We start from the raw sequence: 19709 nt of genomic DNA, 5'->3' as shown, positions 1-19709 counted from the left end.
GAAGATCCCACACGCCGCGGAGCGGCTGGGCCCGTGAGCCATGGCCGCTGAGCCTGCAGCGTCCGGAGCCTGTGCTCCGCAACGGGAGAGGCCACAACAGTGAGAGGCCCGCGTACCGCAAAAAAAAAAAAAAGTGTTCAGGGTCAATTTTACATATTTGCCAATTATAATGTTTAGTACTCATATTCGTGACTGACTCCTCAAAATGAAGTTGAAAATGGTTACAAGCAAAATCAGTTAGCACTCAGATCCCCGTTTTTCCTTTCCCACATGAAGTTGCAGGCGAGCATTATCTTTCTTGAGGTTATACTTGTTTAAAAATGCTAGGGGTTCCTCTTTTCTTCCTTTGCAGGTGAGAAAGAATATTTGACCAAAAAATTGAATTGATTAACTTTTAGAAATGCATCTTGAAAATGAAATAAGGTTTTGCTGCCAGGTGAGTGAAAACAGTAATTGGAAATATAGATTTGGGTTTTCTCATCTTGCTTAAACCCAGTGAAATTAAGATGCTTGGCCAAAAAAAAAAAGGAAAATTCAAATTCCTGTGTGAGGTTGTCAAATTCTCACGCTGTATATTTTCTTTCAGATTCCTTTGTTTCTTCCTCTCAGCCTGTATCTCTATTTTCGACCTCACAAGGCAAGTCTGTCATTTTTTTTGTGTGCATTAATAAAAGAAAAATGTTGAGAAAGAGGCTGTAACTGGGGATACGAGGCACAGGTTTTCTTTTGCCCCCAAATCCCCTAAAATAAAAACCAAATCCAAGCCAGTGCTTTCTATTTAGCCATTTCTAACGGATTTCCCGTAAAGCTTAATAAAATAGAATGAGGCTAGGTGGACTCTTTAACATAGCATAAGCTTTAGGTGTAGTTTTGAGTATTTCTTAAAAATTAAAAACTTGCCCACAGAACTTGGAGTAGATAGAATTGTGGGTCAGAAAACACACCACCTCCAGAATGCATTTGACCTATAGATTTGCAGTTATGTAACTGGTTTGGATAGGTAGTAGGTTTGGAAAAACTTTTAAAGTGTGCTTCCACTGAACTAATAACAGTGTCCTAGCTAGAATACTTTAATGTGAACTTACCTGAGATTCGTCCCAAGAGGTAGGCCAATTCCAGATTGCCTAGGAACATTGAACATGTCGGTTGAATTATTGGCCAGCAGGGCTTATTTTCCTAGAGATTAAGTTGTGTTTTGGGGGCGGTTGTTTGTTTGTTTTTAATGTCAACCAGTGAGGAAGGCAATCAGAGTTGTTAACTATGTGTTTGTAGGGGAAGCACTGCCAAGAACCTGGAAGAGAGAGTGTGCTTCTTTGATTCGCACTAATAATAAAGTGCTGTTTCATTTGTGATGTTGTGCTCCTCCTCGAGTATAGGTCAACGGAAAAGCATTATTTGAAAAAAGGTAATTAAACTCAGTAGATAGGTCTAAGAAGCCTTGTGCAAAGAGTTTATTGTCCTAGCTGAAATGCGAAATCTGGGTGCTGGTTTGTTAGGAAGACTTTGACCTTATAGGAATAAAAACATAATGGGGGCTTCCCTGGTGGCGCAGTGGTTGAGAATCTGCCTGCCAATGCAGGGGACACGGGTTCGAGCCCTGGTCTGGGAGGATCCCACATGCTGCGGAGCAACTAGGCCCGTGAGCCACAACTACTGAGCCTGTGCGTCTGGAGCTTGTGCTCCACAGCAAGAGAGGCTGCGACAGCGAGAGGCCTGCGCACCGCGATGAAGAGTGGCCCCCACTCACCGCAACTAGAGAAAGCCCGCGCACAGTAACGAAGACCCAACACAGCCATAAATAAATAAATAAAATAAAATAAAAAACCATAATGGGATAAAATGAACATAGTAAATGTTTTTCAGAGTTTCTGCTTCTTAGGAAACGTGATAGATAATTTGTTGCTTTTAATTCAGACTGATAACATTCAGAGTCCCCAGCATTTTTATAATGTGCCTCATTGTGTGAATTTGGATATCTTCTGGGTCAAATCATGGCCTTTGAAATTTTAAAAAATTGTTTACATTAAAAGATATTTTGTGAATGTTAGAAAGTAACTCAAACATACAAATTGATCCTTGACATCTGGAACCCAACCAGATTTATATTTCTAAGGGTTCTTTTTTTTCCTCATGAGAAATTCAGTAATTTAGGCAAATAGGTATTACATTTATTTTACTCTGGAAGATAAATCAGTAAAAATATCATAGTGTAAATAGAACAAATAATTGTATTTTCTCTGTTGTATTTCAGATCTTCTAAAATACATTCTTCATAGTCACTTTTTTCATACAGAAAGGGAATAATTAATATCCTAAATAGTGTAACAATACAACCTAAGCACAACATACCTAATGTATAGAATGTTGAGAAAGATAAGTGTCATAGTTTAAAAAATTACTTTAATCCCTGTTAGGAGAAATTACATATACGCTCAGGTAAAATGGAGGTAAATAAAGAGGATTTTTGTAATTAAAAATGTTTAAGTAGGCTTCAGTTTCAGTGAGTATGAGAGTTTGTTAAGGAAAATAGATTTGTCATTCTTCCTTTTTTTTATAGTTTTTTGACCAATGCAGATTCAGCATAGTGTTATTGTTAAAAGGGTATTGTAAAGAAGCATTTAAAAATGTCATATCCCTGGGGGCTTCCCTGGTGGCGCAGTGGTTGAGAGTCCGCCTGCCGATGCAGGGGGCACAGATTCGTGCCCCGGTCCGGGAAGATCCCACATGCCGCGGAGCGGCTGGGCCCGTGAGCCATGGCCGCTGAGCCTGCGCGTCCGGAGCCTGTGCTCCACAACGGGAGAGGCTACAACAGTGAGAGGCCTGCGTTCGTACCGCAAAAAAAAAAAAAAAAAAGTCGTATCCCTGAAGGTGTTCCAGTGTAGCCTCTATTACTAACATTTTCTCCTGCAAAAAAACATAATGGAAAAGCAACCCAGTTGATGCTCTACTTCATTGGCAGGTCTAGAGATCAGCCTATTCCGTTTTTTGAGGGCACTCCTTGGCAAGTGATTAGGTGTGTTCTAGGGTAGCCAAGTCTAGTGGCTTCTAGTCTGCCTTAATAAAACCAAGGGAAAGGAAGTTGTTGGTGTACTTGGTTAAGTGGATTAAAACCCCTGGAGAGAATAGCTAGGACCAGCTCCACCCAACCGCAGGCCTTTGAGAGTGACTGTCACCAGCAGGCACCTTGAGTCCATCATTGGCAGTAACCCAACTAATCTGTCTCTGGCTTCCATATCCCTTAGCCATTTAGCCTTGGAGGATTGTGCCTTACTTTTATATATCTAAACCATATCAAGCAATATGTAGCAGTAATTAAGTAAGTCATATTTAACAATGACATTTTTAATCCTGAAATATATACTTATCATTATTGGGCTTTAAGGAGATGCAAGTATTAAAAGTTGCCTTTTTTTTTTTTTTTTTTGGCTATGCCTTGCGGCTTGTGGAATCTTAAATTCCCCAACCAGGGATCGAACCCAGGCCCACCGCAGTGAAAGTGCTGAGTCCTAACCACTGGACTGCCAGGAAATTCCCACAGTTGTCATTAATTTGGACTGAGAAGGAAGGGCAGTTAAATCTTTCAAAAGGAAATTATGTAATCTTTATTAAATTGTACTACCTTGAAGTATACAGCTACTTAAGCTAGTAAATTAAGCTTTTTGAAAACTATCGAATAGATTTGTGATGAGAATATCAATGGAATAATCAGTTCCTTCTTAAATAAGTTGTACTCCTGAGTAGGTGCTTTGCAGTCTTTTGCTTATTGAGTCCTTTTTTCTCATCAAGCAGAGTTTAATTTCAGCTTAATCCCCAAGCATCTCAAAATAGGGGAGTACATTTTAATGATGTTTTCCTGTACTGTTAAATAAGGATATTAACAGAGGTATAGATGTGGTATGTGGCCAGTTTTGTTTTTTTTTCTGAGCTTTTACTGTGCTCAGTACTTTATGCGAATCATCTCATTTAATCCTCACAGCCAATTTTATGGAGGAAAGGTACCGCCTCTTTTACTAATTGAGGAAACTGGGGTTTAAAACGGTGAAATAACTTGCTCAAGGTCACGCAGTAAGTGACACACCTAGGACTCCACCGTCCATGCCACTACCTACAGTAAAGATGATATATTAGTTGTATTTTAGGGTTTACAGGTATTTTTAGAGATGTCATTTTGAGGTTAATGTTAAAATCATGAGAGCAGAAGAGGCAGAAATTACTATTTTAGCCATATTATTGCTATTAGTGATGTAATTTAGTATCATCTGGGGGATGTACTCCATCAGACACAAAATCAAACTGAAATTTGGTTTCTACTTTTGAAATCTTTGATAAAAAGTGGAGGCTGGAAAATACTACAATTTTCTTTAGAAAACATTGGGTGAAAATAAGGTTAGAGAGGATCTACCCACCATGTAGAATTGGAAGTACATTTGCAGTAATGAATATTTGTGTTCAGTTTGAGTAATGCAGTAGGCATCTGGAATAGGAAGTTAAGCACTGAACTTTGGGGCAAGCGTTGAGGAGAAAAACTATGCCAGTTACAGCCTTTTTTTAAACAAAAGCAAAACATTTTTCTTTGTACAAAAGAGACTTTTTGTTTAGGATCTAGCTTGGCTGCAAAGTGTCTGCTGGCTAACTTCCTATTTTGATGCTTTGGCTGAAAGTTGCTGATACTGTTTTGCACGATAGTTTGTCTTTCCCTCTTGTTTTGTGAACATGAGAAAATTCAAGTGTAGAAAAACCTATACCTGAATATTTCAAGCCTCCCTTGTATGAATATGCATAGTATGTATGTGAAAAAGTAACTTAGTGGTTTACTATAGGCTGGCACCCTTTCTTCACTGGTGTGTATGCTTTTTCCTTGTTGACAGGTATCCTTTGAGTTAAAAGTGATGAATTTCCTGAGGGGGGGTAGTAACCAAACGGTAACTCTAGTATAGCATAATTCTAAGTTATTCACTCTTTTAAGGAAGAAGTCTCATATAGCATTCATTATTGCTTACTTATTTCTAGATCACATTGTGTTTTCATTATTAAGTTATAAAACACTTAAATAAAAAAGTACTAAACCTTTTTCTAAAAGACAGTTTGGGGAATAAGAAACAAAGTAAAGAGAAGGGCGTTTTTTGTTTTGTTTGTTTTTTGCCACACCACTCGCCACTCGGCTTGTGGGATTTTAGTTCTCCAGCCAGGGATGGAATCCAGGCCCATGGCAGTGAAAGCGCCAAGTCTTAACCGCTGGACGGCCAGGGAATTCCCTCAAGTTACTGTACTTTAAAATTAGTATATGGAAGTATTTAAAGCAGGCACAAAAGGATCACCCCTGCCCCATGCCCTACTAACCTGTGAGTTGTGCTCCTGGACAAAGAGAATCTGTGGTGAGTGAGAGTGAAGAGTGCCAATTTCTACGCCTGTGGAATTTTTACAGGGCTAAAGTTCTGAAGTACAGCTCGGCTTTTCTACCCCTCGAAAACTAGTAAAACACTGTAAAGCTGTCGTTCCCAAACAGGGTTCATTACTGGCAAACTTGTAATGCAGATCCTTAAGCTCCATCGTACTTAGGAAATTCTGAGTAAGTCAGAGAGAGAGCGCCCATGAAGTACTAGTATTTGTTCTAAGGTTTGAAAAGGACTATAAGAGACGGTGCCAAGGGCTATTGTTTTACTAGGTTGTTAAATTGTTCAGCTAGTTGTACATTGAACTAAAATATACTTTGATGATGGTAAAGATCATTTGCTGAAACATTTTGTTAAGGAAAAGTTCTTTTATCTTTCAGCATTGACTTAGAATTTTTTATATGTTGGCTTGTATTAAATGTCTTTATCCACATAGTACTTTGCACGGTTCTTGGAATGTCATAGGCATTTGTTTTGTACTAGATGATTCAGAAGTTGCATCACCCAAAATTTTGAAGTAGATAAAAGCTCTTTAAATTACTTCCTTTTAGGGCTTCCCTGGTGGTGCAATGGTTGAGAGTCTGCTTGCTGATGCAGGGGACACTGGTTCGTGCCCCTGTCCGGGAAGATCCCACATGCCGCGGAGCGGCTGGGCCGGTGAGCCATGGCCGCTGAGCCTGCGTGTCCGGAGCCAGTGCTCCACAGCAGGAGAGGCCACAACAGTGAGAGGCCCACGTATCGCAAAAAAAAAAAAAAAAAAATTCCTTTTACTTACGGCTGGTTGGAGGGGAAGTATCTAAAACTCTAAATGAGGATTTCCTTTATTATATACCACGTGAAGGTGGTTGTGATTTGGCACTATGCCTTTTTTCTCTCCCCAAACAAAAAGGCGTATGGTCTGGAGTCTCTACGTCAGGAGATACTTTTTTGAGAATATGGTGCTTGGGGACATTTATTGAAGATTTACTGAGTGCCAGATCCTGTTCTAAGCACTTCACGTGTATCAACTCATTTAATCCTCACAGCAGTTCTCAAGTTAGGTGCTTTAGTGTCCCAGTTTTCAATTTTCAGACGATAGTAAGCAACTTTAAGATTAAGGAACTGAGATTAAAGCCACACGATTAGTAAGTGTGATGAAAGGATTTCGCATCTTTTTGGTTTGTTTGTTTTGTTTTTTTGGCTGCATTGCGTCTTCGTTGCTGCGCGTGGGCTTTCTCTAGTTGCGGGGGGTGCTCTTTGTTGTGGTGCGCGGGCTTCTCGTTGCAGTGGCTCCTCTTGTTGCAGAGCATGGGCTCTAGGCGTGCAGGCTTCAGTAGTTGTGGCATGCAGGCTCAGTAGTTGTGGCTCGTAGGCTCTAGAGCACAGGCTCAGTAGCTGTGGTGCACGGGCTTAGTTGCTCAGCGGCATGTGGGATCTTCCCGGACCAGCGCTCGAACCCACATCCCCTGCATTGGCAGGCGGATTCTTAACCACTCCGCCACCAGAGAAGACTGGATTTTGCATCTTTTAATAGGAATTTTTGGTTTGGGAGTGGTCTAGAAATGTAGAATATGACTGCCAACTTAAATTCCTAGTCTTATTTAAGATAATATACTTAACTGGAGACTTCTGAATGTTTAGAGTTTAAGAAGAAATTGGGTAAGCAAGGAGCTCAGTACTGAATACATTTGGGAACATTCTCATGATCGTTGCGGGATTATGACATTTTTCACCTCTTACCGTATACTGATTCCCTTTTTGACAAGTCTATTAGATGTGTAACTCTTGCTTGTTAATAATTAGAATAATGCTATATTTTTGAGTAACTAGACTTTTTGAAAATGAATGTGCACATTAAATTGCATTATAGCAAATAACTAATCTAGAAAATATAATGAGGAGATTTTTGACAGACATTTGTTTTGAGTAATGTTGAAAATATCTTGTAGTGCATGTGAAGAGCTGGATCTTTTGAAAAAGGAAAGGTAGTGGACATTTTCTGAGATGTAAGATAATCCAGAATTATTCCATCAGGCAGTTTTCCAGGGTACAGTATTTTTAAAACCTAACACCCTTCAAACTCCCTGGAGTTTTCTGCTGTTTTGCCAGGTACAGACTTTGACAACACTAATGACTATTGTGTCATACTGACTAATTGGAAGAGTCTTTACTTATGGGAGCTTAGTTTCTAAAGGCTTATTAGATTCTGGTCTTTGTTTTGTTTAATGTTTTCATGCCATTATAAGTTCTTTACTTCCAGACCGGTTTTTTCATTGTCTTGGTACAAGTCAGCTCTGTTCAAGTTTGTGAGGGTTTCAAGTAGCCAAATAAACTTCTTTCCATTTGCTGAAATTCTAAACAAGATAATTATTAAAATTAAAACAAAGATGAGGATGCTAACTTATTTTGCTACATGTGGGAAACCTTGATTGACAATCATGAGAGCTAATATCTGCATCTCACAATCACTGAGGAGGAATGAATGCAACATCATACTCTGTTTACCCCCTAAACCTGTGCCCTGAAAACACTATCCAATCCAAGTATTAAGTCACAAAACTATTGTTAGGGAACATGATTAAAGTTCTTTTGTATATATAATAGTTACATCATATTGACAGATCTTCAGTAAAATGCTTGAAGTCTGTCAAGCTGTCATGGCATTCAGTACAGAACTTGTTGTTATTCTGAGAATACGATTTCTAACCTAATCTTCTAGCTTTACCTCAGATTATTATATACCTAACTCGAAACTTTTGGAGTATTAAGAGTTCAAGGAGGGACTTCCCTGGCAGTCCATTGGTTAAGATTTCACCTTTCAATGCAGGGGGTGCGGGTTCAATCCCTTGTCGGGGAGCTAAGATCCCACATACCTCTCAGCCAAAAAACCAAAACATAAAACAGAAGCAATATTGTAGCAAATTCAATAAAGATTTTTTAAATGGTCCACATCAAAAAAATCTTTAAAAAAAAAAGAGTTCAAGGAAATTAGAAAAGAAACAAGGCTTAGAAAACTGAAAGGTTTGTGTCCTGACAAAGCAAAACATTTCTACCATGCTTTTTTTTTTTTTTGGCCGCACTGTGTGGCTTGCGGGATCTTAGTTGCCTGGCTAGGGCCCGCGGCAGTGAAAGCACCAAGTCCTAACCACTGGACCGCCAGGGAACTCCCTACCGTGCTTTTTTTGTTTGTAGTACTGTGTGCATTCTTTCATTAGCATTCAATGTAGGTTGCTTTCTTTTTCATTTCATCCAACCCACCTCCACATCATCATCATTTTACTTATTGATTTTGCTTATTTTCTGTCTCCCACTCTGTATTGTAAGCTCCACAAAGGCAAGGATTTTTTCTGTGTTGTTCACTGCTTTTAATCTAGTTTCTAAAACAGTGTCAGGCACGTGATAATGGCACTCAGTAATTACTAATGAATTATTACTAATTCATTTTGTCCACTTGTTTCTGTAAAATGACAGGTCTAAATCTTCTGAAATCTCAGTCTCTATAAAACATATAAGCTGAGCTTTCCCTCTGAGGTGGAGTCAGTTTTGTTCACCTCAAGGTTCCACTCCTGTTTGTTTGTTTGTTTTTTAAATTATTTATTTTTGGCCACGTTGGGTCTTTGTTGCTACACGCAGGCTTTCTCTAGTTGCAGTGAGCCGGGGCTACTCTTAGTTGTGGTCCACAGGCTTCTCATTGTGGTGGCTTCTCTTGTTGCGGAGCACGGGTTCTAGGCGTGCAGCCTTCAGTATTGTGGCACGCAGGCTCAGTAGTTGTGGCTCGCGGGCTCTAGAGCACAGACTCAGCAGTTGTGGTGCACGGGCTTAGTTGCTCTGCGGCATGTGGGATCTTTCCGGACCAGGGCTCGAACCCGTGTCCCCTGCACTGGCAGGCAGATTCTTGATCATTGCGCCACCAAGGAAGTCCTCCATTCCTGTTTGAAGGGAAGGGGGGCGGCCCCAGTTTTACCTTATTCCAGATTTAGTCCATTGAATGTTTCCTGGTAGGAACAGTCATCAGTAAATTCAGTAATAATACATAACTCAGATTGTGGAATATTTCTTTTTTCCTTTTTTTAAAATAAATTTATTGGGCTTCCCTGGTGGTGCAGTGATTGAGAGTCTGCCTGCCGATGCAGGGGACACGGGTTCGTGCCCCGGTCTGGGAGGATCCCACATGCTGCGGAGCGGCTGGGCCCGTGGGCCATGGCCGCTGAGCCTGCGCGTCCGGAGCCTGTGCTGCGCATCCAGAGCCTGTGCTCCGCAACGGGAGAGGCCACAGCAGTGAGAGGCCCGTGTACCGCAAAAAAATAAAAAATAAAAAAATAAATTTATTTATTTATTTATTTTTGGCTGCGCTGGGTCCTCGTTGCTGTGCACGGGCTTTCTCTGGTTGCCTTGAGCGGGAGCTACTCTGTTGTGGTGCGCAGGCGTCTCATTGCGGCCGCTTCTTCTTGTGGAGCACGGGCTCTAGGTGCGCGGGCTTCAGCAGTTGTGGCACATGGCTTCAGTAGTTGTGGCTCTCGGGCTCTAGAGCGCAGGCTCAGTAGTTGTGGTGCACGGGCTTAGTTGCTCCGCAGCATGTGGGACCTTCCTGGACCAGGGCTCGAACCCGTATCCCCTGCATTGGCAGGCGGATTCTTAACCCCTGTGCCACCAGTGGAGCCCTGTGGAATATTTCTGATTTAAATGTAGGCTATAGTTCTTTAAATTTCAGGTTTTTTAAAGCATTTTAACCTACAGTGGTGAGCTTCATTTATCCTTAATCCAGTCTTGCTGAGTATCCATACTGTACAGTGATAGATGCAAGCCGTGTTTACTGCATTAGAACTAAATATGAATTACAGCTTACTTCTGTCCCACTGGTACAGTTTATACCACCAAACTTTATTTTTCCTCAATTTACAAAGACGTTCCCTGGCCCCCCCACCCCGATGATTACAGTTGCACTGTTCTAAAAGTCAGAGATCCTGTTACATCAGATTCCAGTGATGTATTAAAATGGAACTTTATCTGGCATTTGGAAACATTTTTATAAGAGTGGAATTTTATTTCTTGCAGTAAGATATTATTTCTTTTCATCTTTATAAAATGATTTTGAATAAATCATAATTTTGCTTTTGTCTGGCTGTTATTCAGCTTATCACTGAAAAAGAACGCAAGCTGAGTAAAAGTAATGCCAAAGCTTTTTCTCTTTCACATCTTCCCAATTATTCATTCACACTCAAGGAAGGCATTGCTGTCCTGAGCCTACTTAGGTCTCATCTGACCAAGCTGAATGTTTGATTCATTCATTTGGAACTATTTATTTAAGACCTACTTTGTTCCAACTCCAGAGATACAACAGTGTGTAAGAAAGATAGTGCCTGCCCTTGGGACAGTTGTTTTGAACTTTTCCCCAGTAAAAACTTCCTAGATTGGTTAGTTGGAAAACAATGTGGTAAATCAGTGGCTACTGTGATATTAAAAACTGTTAAGACTTAATTAATGTACTACTTTTAGGGGGATATTTTCTGTTTTAAAAGGATTTCTGAAGATTACTCTTCTTAATAAAGGAAACCAATTTACACAGTTCAGTTTTGTTTGAATTGGCAGGGTGGTGCAAGAGCTTTTGGAACAGACCAACCTTTTCAGTGCCCTTTAGTTTAAGACATTGAGGCCATCTGTTCCTGGGGCCCATCTTCCCTATGGGTGGAATAGACTACTTCTAGTCTGATTTTTAGGCTTAGGAGGGGTCCGCTATATCTCTGGGGGTGGGGGGGAACTCTGGTCACTTCTTTTTTTCCTTTTCAGACTGTCAGACTCTAACAGTGGTTTTATAGAAGGTGTGTGTCCTGAATTGTTCCCCCTACAGATGAGAGCATATTAGTACTTCATAATATCAAGTTGTTTGTTTTATATGGATTACATTGTTTCTGTTGAATAGCTATACCAAATACCAAAGGAAAAGCACTTCCCCAGATTATCCATCTTATTATCCATGCTTTACCATTAAAGGGAAAAAGTAAATTGAAGAGTATTTTGTCGTGAAAATTTTTTGTCTTTTGCAATTTGTAGCATGATAAGCCTTTTCTGTTTCACTGCTGACAATTTTATGCATGTCTTATAGGATAACCGTTGCTCATTGTTTTGTTATATATTTATGTGTGTGTATATGTACATCCTGTGTGTATATATACGAATTTTAGAATAAAAAGCATGCTGCTTGGCCTGACTAGCTAATGTGTAATTGTACCTGGTAAACAATTTTTTTTCTTTCAAATGCTGACCATAGAGGGATTGAGCTCTCTTTGCTCTGATGAGCCACCTTCAGAAATTATGACTTCCTTCTTTTGTTCATCTTCTGAAATATATAACACTGACCTTACAATACTACATGGAGAAAAAAGCAAAGTGTTAGGCAGCCAGCCTGTTTTAGCCAAAGAAAGAAAAGACTGCTTGGCTCCTCTAGATGTGAAAAAGATGGAAAAGCCTCAGGGGACCAGTAAAGACATAGCAGACTCCCCAGTTTCTGTTGCAGAAGGAGTTCACTGTAACCGTCCTTCCATTCCAGACAGTTTCCCAGATCATCCTGCTTTTCTCTCAAAGGAAGTTGGTCACACGCAAGAGCAGATAAATACAGATCAAGAGCCCAAGAACCCAAATGAGGTACCAAGTAGGGACGATAGAACTGCCTTGGATGCAGGTGACAAATTCACTCTGCTAACAGCCCAGGAGCCACCCACCGAGCAGCATAAAGCAGAAGGTATTTGTACCTATTCCTTGTCCCCCTCTGAAGTTTCAGGAGTTGGTATTACGGAAAAGGATTCCCCTGAATCACCATTTGAAGTAATTATTGACAAAGCAGCATTTGACAGAGAATTTAAAGACGCATATAAGGAAAACGTAAATGATTTTGGTAGCTGGGCAGTGCACATTGATAGAGAATCACCTGCAGACATTTCTGAGTCTAATGACAAAGTATTTCCACTGAGAAATAAAGAAACAGGGCGTTCCCCAGCCTCTGCGTTGCTCACTAGGCAGTTTTCACACACAACTGCAGCATTGGAGGAGGTATCTAGATGTGTAAATGATATGCATAACTTTACTAATGAAATATTGACTTGGGATTTGGTTCCCCAAGTAAAACAGCAGAGTGATAAATCTGACTACATCACAAAAGCTACAGGACCCGACATGGGTGAATATATCTCAGAAATTCCAGTTGTAAATCTTAAAAGTAACACTCAGCAGAAAATTCCTGTATGTTCTATCAGTGGGAGCACTACTATCCCTAAATCAACAGGTGATTGGGCAGAAACATCTCGCCCACAGGAAAACGCTATGCCAGACTGTCTCAACTCCACACAAGAAATCAATATCAAAGGTGTGCAAGGCAGTGTGCAAAAAAGAGATGACACGCTTTCAGAGTTACCTGGATCTCCATTTGAGAAAGGTGTCTCTCTTGGTTCTGGGGTGGCCACAGTGAAAGTGGTTTTACCTGATGGCCACCTGAAGGGTGAAATGAACTGGCAGACCTCTGTGTTGGGAGACGTGACAGAGGCTGACAGTTCTGGTGAGTCTGATGACACGGTGATAGAGGACATCACAGCAGATACTTCATTTGAGAGCAACAAAATTCAGGCTGAAGAACCTGTTTCCATCCCAAGTGCTGTTGTAAAAACAGATGAAAGAGCAATCAAAGAGATTCTTCATTGTAATAAGGAAGACAAAACATCTGGAAACTTTGACGGATCCATCAGTGACTCTGGGCCACGACAAGTTCAGCCTGATATTCTTGGAAGGAGTCCAGCTGGTGAGGCAGCATGTTCACAAGTACCTAATATGAATGTCACGTCAGAAGATGTGAAGCAGTCAGATAGTATGAGTGTAGTTGCTCCTGAAAAGCTTGTTGCAGCTGAGAACCCCAAACTTCCTTCAGAAGCACCTCCAAAGGTTTATAATGGTAAGACAGAATTCTCACGAAATGTGACCACCTCTGCCTATTTGGAGTCATTGCATGAAAAAAGTGTTAAAGATGTAGATGATTCTTCCCCAGAGGACCTGATAGCAGCCTTTACAGAAACCAGAGAGAAAGGAATAGTAGGTAAAGGTGAAGGAAATACCTTCGAAGCAACATCAGAGAAAACTAAGGACTTTAAAACAGCTCTTCCTGTAGATGTTTTACATGAACGTGAGTCAGGTGGTTCTGAAATTAAAAACATAGAAGGCAAATACAATGAACAAAGCAAGGAAACAGATGGGAGTGAGCTTCTGGACGTTTTCCCTACCCAGGGTACTCCAGTAGCATCTCTTGACTTAGACCAGGAACAGCTCACAATCAAAGCACTGAAAGAACTGAATGAAAGGAAGCTTGAGAAGTCAGCTTCTGTACAGGATGAAATAGAATCTCCCGAAGAAATACTCAAGCAGACTTTAACATTTGCTCCAGAATCTTGGCCACAGAGATCCTATGACGTCCTAGAACACAGAGATGTCAAGACTGGATCTGATCTCGGGATTTCCGGGAAGCCCACTATTACCAAAGAAGCTGCTAGGGTAGATGTCACTTCCAGCCTTAGCAAGACTGAACTGGTAAACAAGGATGTCCTAGCAAGACTTCTGACAGAATTCTCAGGTAACTGTTTACATTAGAAATACTGCATGTGGTTAATCCTGCTATGATTGATTATTTAGAGTGCTATTTTTTTTAGTCTCTGATTTATATCACCAAAATTATAGCTAGAATAAAAATATACAGTAAAATGGGAAAAGGTAGATTTTTTTTAATGGTTGCTTGATTTGGTTTTCTTGTACAAATATTTTCCAAAGCAATAGACTACCTGTTAAAATTAATATTCTTCTAAAGAAAAAATTGTATGGTCCAGTTTTTTCAAGGTTCTCCTTTCCTTATACGTTGGCCCTAGGGGAGATTGCTGCTTTTAAGAACATCGCTAGGCTCTTATTTATTTACAAAGCTTATTTTTATTATTTATTTATTTATTTTGCGGTACGCGGGCCTCTCACTGTTCCGACCTCTCCCGTTGCGGAGCACAGGCTCCGGACGCACAGGCTCAGCGGCTATGGCTCACGGGCCCAGCCGCTCCGCGGCATGTGGGATCTTCCCGGACCGGGGCACGAACCCGTGTCCCCTGCATCGGCAGGCGGACTCTCAACCACTGCGCCACCAGGGAAGCCCACAAAGCTTATTTTTAAATCTCTGTAATAATAGCACTGCTTGGCACTTGGGTTTTTTGCTGTGGGCCTTGGAAAATCTATTTAGCAATCAAAGATAAAGGAATCCCTGCTGGGAAGATAGTAAATGAAACTTTTAATTAATTTGATCTTACACCGCAGAGATTTTATGCTCTGAAAGTAGGTAACCAGTATTGTAGTACAACTTCGTGAGTAACACTTAAGAGAACTCACGCATTCTTCTACTTTGGACCTTGTTTATCATGCTTCAGGCCAAAACCCAATATATGGTACTAGAAGTTCTTCCCCTTGTCTTCTATTTATTTGAGTGATTACTTTCCTAGCGGTTGGCCTTCAGTTAAATTATTTCAAATACTCTCTATTCTGGTGTCTTAGAAAGTATAATGAAAAAAAGGATATATAAAACCCTTCAAAAGTGACCCCCAACCTCTAATCTGATACCAAGTTCTGCACTTACTGTATGGTCAGTGTTAGGTGCTATGGAGGACTCTGTGTTTTCCTTTTTTTTTTTTTTTTTTTTTTTTGCGGTACGCGGTCCTCTCACTGCTGTGGCCCCTCCCGCTGCGGAGCACAGGCTCCGGACGCGCAGGCTCCGGACGCGCAGGCTCAGCGTCCATGGCTCATGGGCCCAGCCGCTCCGCGGCATGCGGGATCCTCCCGGACCAGGGCACGAACCCGTGTCCCCTGCATCGGCAGGCAGACTCTCAACCACTGCGCCACCAGGGAAGCCCTTCCAAACTTTTTAAACAATAGATCCCTTCTTTCAAATGAAATCATATGCAGAGTTATAATATTTAAAACAAAAAGTATTTTCGTTAGGATAAATTTATAAGTGAGATTATACCACTAACATTTTTTTTTTTTTCTGTAAAGGTTTTATTATGCAGAGTAAGGAGGGGGGCTTAGTCCTTAGCAGCCGCTTTCCTCTCCTCATAGTATCCAGAACACTGCTCAGCTCCTCCTGCAGGGGCACTCCTTGTAAGGAGTGAAGCCCCATGCCTCTCAGAGCTTGTCCCTCACTAACTTGCTTTACTTGGTAAGGTGCCCTGCTGGCCTCTGTGGGTCACCTTCCTTGCTCACGTTCTGGGTCACCTTGAAGCCCATAGTCATGGGCTGCTGCAGAGCCATGACTGCTGCCCTTAGTGCCTGCAGCAGAAAGGCACTGTTTACTTTTTATAAAGACATTTCCTTACTGAAGACCATGGGCAGATTATTTAATCTTAGTAAATTTTAATCCTTAAAATAGAGATAATAATGGTGCTTACTTTATAATAATAGTGAGAGGGTTACATGTGAAAATGCAGGTAATGCAGGGCCTAGTATATAGTGAATATTCATTTAGCACCAAGTACAGGACCTGGCATATAGTAGGTACTGGATAATTATTTGTTAGTGAACGAATTGTTAATAATTATCAGTGAAAACATAGAGGCTTTTTTATAAACTCAAAAATTTGAAATGGCAGTTAAGGATAGCTGTTATACTTTAGTAATTGAAGATTGTTGAACTTGGATTAAAGAGAGCTGAATTATTGTTGCTTTACAGTGTCTAGAAGTGTGACTTTAAAGAATTACATTACATCACCTTTTGGGGCCTAAGTTGTAAAGTGAGGATGTTGAAGTAGGTGGTCATCAATATCATTTCAATAATATGATTCTCTGACTCTGGTATATTCTAGCTTTCTTCATTCGTTGTTGTCAAAATTCTTAAAGGTAATTCTTGTGAGTGATGAGGCATGTAGAAATTAGGCAACAATCCAGAGTCTAGTTCTGGCAAATACCTGCTTTAGTGTGACCTTAGACAACTGGCCGAATGGCCGGATTGGTTTGGCATCTTCCTTTGTTAATATTCTGGTAGTTATTTTGCCCTGCTTCACAGTGTTGTAGTAAATAAAGTACTGTGTACTAATTATCAGCAAATCTCAACTGAGTTATTTAATCTAGTGTGAGAGGTAAAAAGGAGTATGGAAGTTTAGGATATTTGTCACTGACCAAATTCTGTGATTAGTAGATATTTTTAGATGATAATTAAAGAAGACTAGTATAATTAGACCAAGAAGCTAAAAGGTCTTCCTTAAGGTTTCAGAATTGAAAACCTTTTAAAATTGTCTTCATGAATAAATCTTTTAAAATATAAACTATAGCAAAATATACCAGAGTCTAGTTCTAAGTAGTATATCTGAGTAGTCTTCCTTTCTAAAGTAAAACCAGTTCTGTAATTATGTCCTGCCTAAAGTTGTTGGGGAAAATAGGCAAAAGAAACAATGAAAAAATTAATGGTATTTTATTTTTCTTTTGCTGTTCTGTGGTATATATGACACTAATAACAAAGAACTAGAAATGACCTAGCAATTTTGTTTCTAGGTATGAATTTTAAGTTAAAAAATAAAAAAATTTAAAAAAGCAGGCTTCCCTGGTGGCACAGTGGTTGAGAGTCCGCCTGCCGATGCGGGGGACGCGGGTTCGTGCCCCGGTCCGGGAAGATCCCACATGCCGTGGAGCGGCTGGGCCCGTGAGCCATGGCCGCTGAGCCTGCGCGTCCGGAACCTGTGCTCCGCAACGGGAGAGGCCAGAACGGTGAGAAGCCTGCGTACCGCAAAAAAAAAAAAAAAAAAAAAAAAAGCATTTACGTACAAAAACAGCTACAAAGATGTTCTTTGTAGGGCTGTTTATGATAGTGGCATATATCTCAGTATCTTAACAATTAGAGATTGTTTGAGTATCTTTTGATATATCTGTACAGTCAAAATACTGTATAGCCATTGGAATTATTATAGATTGGTGTTTCTTTTTTTTTTTTTTTTTTTTTTTGCGGTACGCGGGCCTCTCACTGTTGTGGCCTCTCCCGTTGCGGAGCACAGGCTCCGGACGCGCAGGCTCAGCGGCCATGGCTCACGGGTCCAGCCGCTCCGCGGCATGTGGGATCCTCCCGGACCGGGGCATGAACCCGTGTCCCCTGCATCGGCAGGCGGGCTCTCAACCACTGCGCCACCAGGGAATACCTGTTTTGTACTTTTAAAGCTTTACTTATATTATTTTTGTTATGCAACTTGTTTCATTCAACATTAGGTTTTTTAACTCTTTTCATGTTGAAATATCTATAATTCTATTTAACAGCTGTGTAGTAATGAAGTTTATTACTATGTTATTTCCCTTTTAATTAAGATTTGGATTATTTTCCATTTTTTACTATTATAGACAGTGCTGAAGTTAACATCCTTGTACTTGCCTGTTTTTACACACATGCACATATTTCTCTAGGGTCGTTGTGCCACACTGCTTATCAGTTTCACTTCTGGGTATGTGCATTATTTTTCTAGTTACTGTCAATTTGCTGTCAAAGTTGAAGTTTCTTCTGTTATGTGAAAATGTTCATAATTAATAAAAACTATATTATTGAATATAGCAGAGTTTTTATTACATGATGAATGCTTAAAGTAGGAAAAAACAAGTTAGAAAACAAGGTTTTCAGAATAATACCTACTTTGGTATCATTAAAAGTGAATCTGTAATACCTACACACAGTGATTCTGAAGTAAGTTTTTAAAAACAAGATCACGATGACTTTTCTTACAATATGGCCAAGTAGGCTTTCACTGGACCTGATCTTTCTGCACATAACTGTGTCCTCTGGACAGAATTGTGGGGGCAGCGAGGGAGCCCTGGAAACGCTGGAAAATGAGCAAAAGCAGACAGATTCTGAAAAAGGGCTGACACTTTCAGGAAGAGATAGCATGAAGTTAATTTTCCATTTTTACTGCTTTTAGCCAGAGGAAGGCTGAAGTTGGCACTTGGCAGCTTGGTTTAAAACTTAATAGAAAACTTACCAGAGGACAGAATTCACGTCAGCCACAGCCATTCGACCACTGAAAAGTGAGGGGAGGAGGAATCCTGGAAAGGAGAGATCTGGAGACTGACAGCCTAAAATTCTGAGTATAAGCTCTCTATATAAGCTTCTGTTTAATCCCTGAACCACAAAGATAAAAGAACTGAACTAAGATTTGAGGTATTGATTGCCCAGAGAGTTTGCAGTTTGGGTCTAAGCCAAATTTAATTGCATACTAAAACAGAAATATCGGTACTCTGCAGAGGAATATAACAGAGTCCAGAGGCTATACAGCGTAATATTCACAATGTCCAAGGTATTATCTATAACTGCACAACATTTTAAAAACCAGGAAAATATAACTTAGTCTGAAGAAAAAAGACAACCAACAGAAACTAACTTCATATGTTAGAATTGAGAAACAGGTTTTAAGGCAGCTACTATAACTGATCAGTTGAAGTAAAGGAAAATATTCTTGCACTGAATGAAAACAAAGGAAATCTCAACTGAGAAATAGAAACAAAAAAGAGCAAAGTGGAATTCTATAATACAGAAGCTAAAATTAAAATTCACTGAGTAGCCTTAACAGTAAAACAGAGATGATAGAAGAGTCAGTGAACTCGATGATAGATGAACAGAAAACTACCCAACCTGAAGAATAGAAAGAAAAAAATATTACCAAGCTTCAGGGACTTTTGGGACAATATTATAAGAGCTAACGTGTATAGTTGGAATCCCAGAAGAGAAGAAAGTGAGAGGCTGGAGAAGAACATATTTGAAGATAAAATGGCAGAAAAAAACCCTTCAAATTTTATGAAAAACATATTTACTGATTAAAGAAGCTTAGCAAACACCTATTAGGATAAGGATGAAGAAAACCATACCTTGGTACATGTGTCAGAGGTTTCCAAGACCACTGTCAGGCTCAGTGATCTGCTAGAAGGACTCACAGGATTCAGAAGCTGTTATACTCAACTGTATACAGCAAAAGGACACAGATTAGAATTGACAAAGGGGGAAGACACATGGGATAAAGTCCAGGAGGAACCAGGTGCAAGCTTCCAGGGGTCCAATAGAGTCGCACAGAGCTGTCCTTAATCCTCCCATCAAGGACACATGACAACATGTGCGAAGTGCTGCCAACTAGGGAAGCTCACCCAGTCCTGGGTGTTCAGGGTGGCACGCAGTATCCCCATGACTTACCTCAGCTACTCAGAGCCCAGCCACCTAGAGCAAGAACAGGTGTTTGCCATAAATCATATTGTTCAGGTAGACTTAAGTGGTCATGCTGGTACAGCATGGCCCAAGGCCCCAGGTATGCAG

At 40.4% G+C, this 19709-nt stretch overlaps 1 protein-coding gene across 4 annotated transcripts in view; it reads left to right on the top strand.

Annotated features, from left to right (window-relative positions):
• RTN3 (reticulon 3) overlaps positions 1-19709 on the top strand; it is a 62639-nt gene that overhangs the window by 14965 nt on the left and 27965 nt on the right. Inside the window, exons 2-3 of one of the 4 annotated variants that reach the window (XM_067748639.1) lie at positions 587-637; positions 11641-13983. The exons of 1 other annotated variant lie outside the window; for it this stretch is intronic. In XM_067748639.1, the coding sequence (XP_067604740.1) occupies positions 587-637; positions 11641-13983 (2394 nt within the window). Of the gene's footprint in view, positions 1-586; positions 642-11640; positions 13984-19709 lie in introns of all 4 variants that reach the window. 2 more of the 4 variants (XM_067748640.1, XM_067748641.1) reach the window with 2 other exon arrangements.

The sequence above is a fragment of the Pseudorca crassidens genome, chromosome 9 (assembly GCF_039906515.1).
Source record: "Pseudorca crassidens isolate mPseCra1 chromosome 9, mPseCra1.hap1, whole genome shotgun sequence".
NCBI classification, from domain to species: domain Eukaryota; kingdom Metazoa; phylum Chordata; class Mammalia; order Artiodactyla; family Delphinidae; genus Pseudorca; species Pseudorca crassidens.
This window is presented reverse-complemented; position numbering and strand designations above follow the sequence as displayed.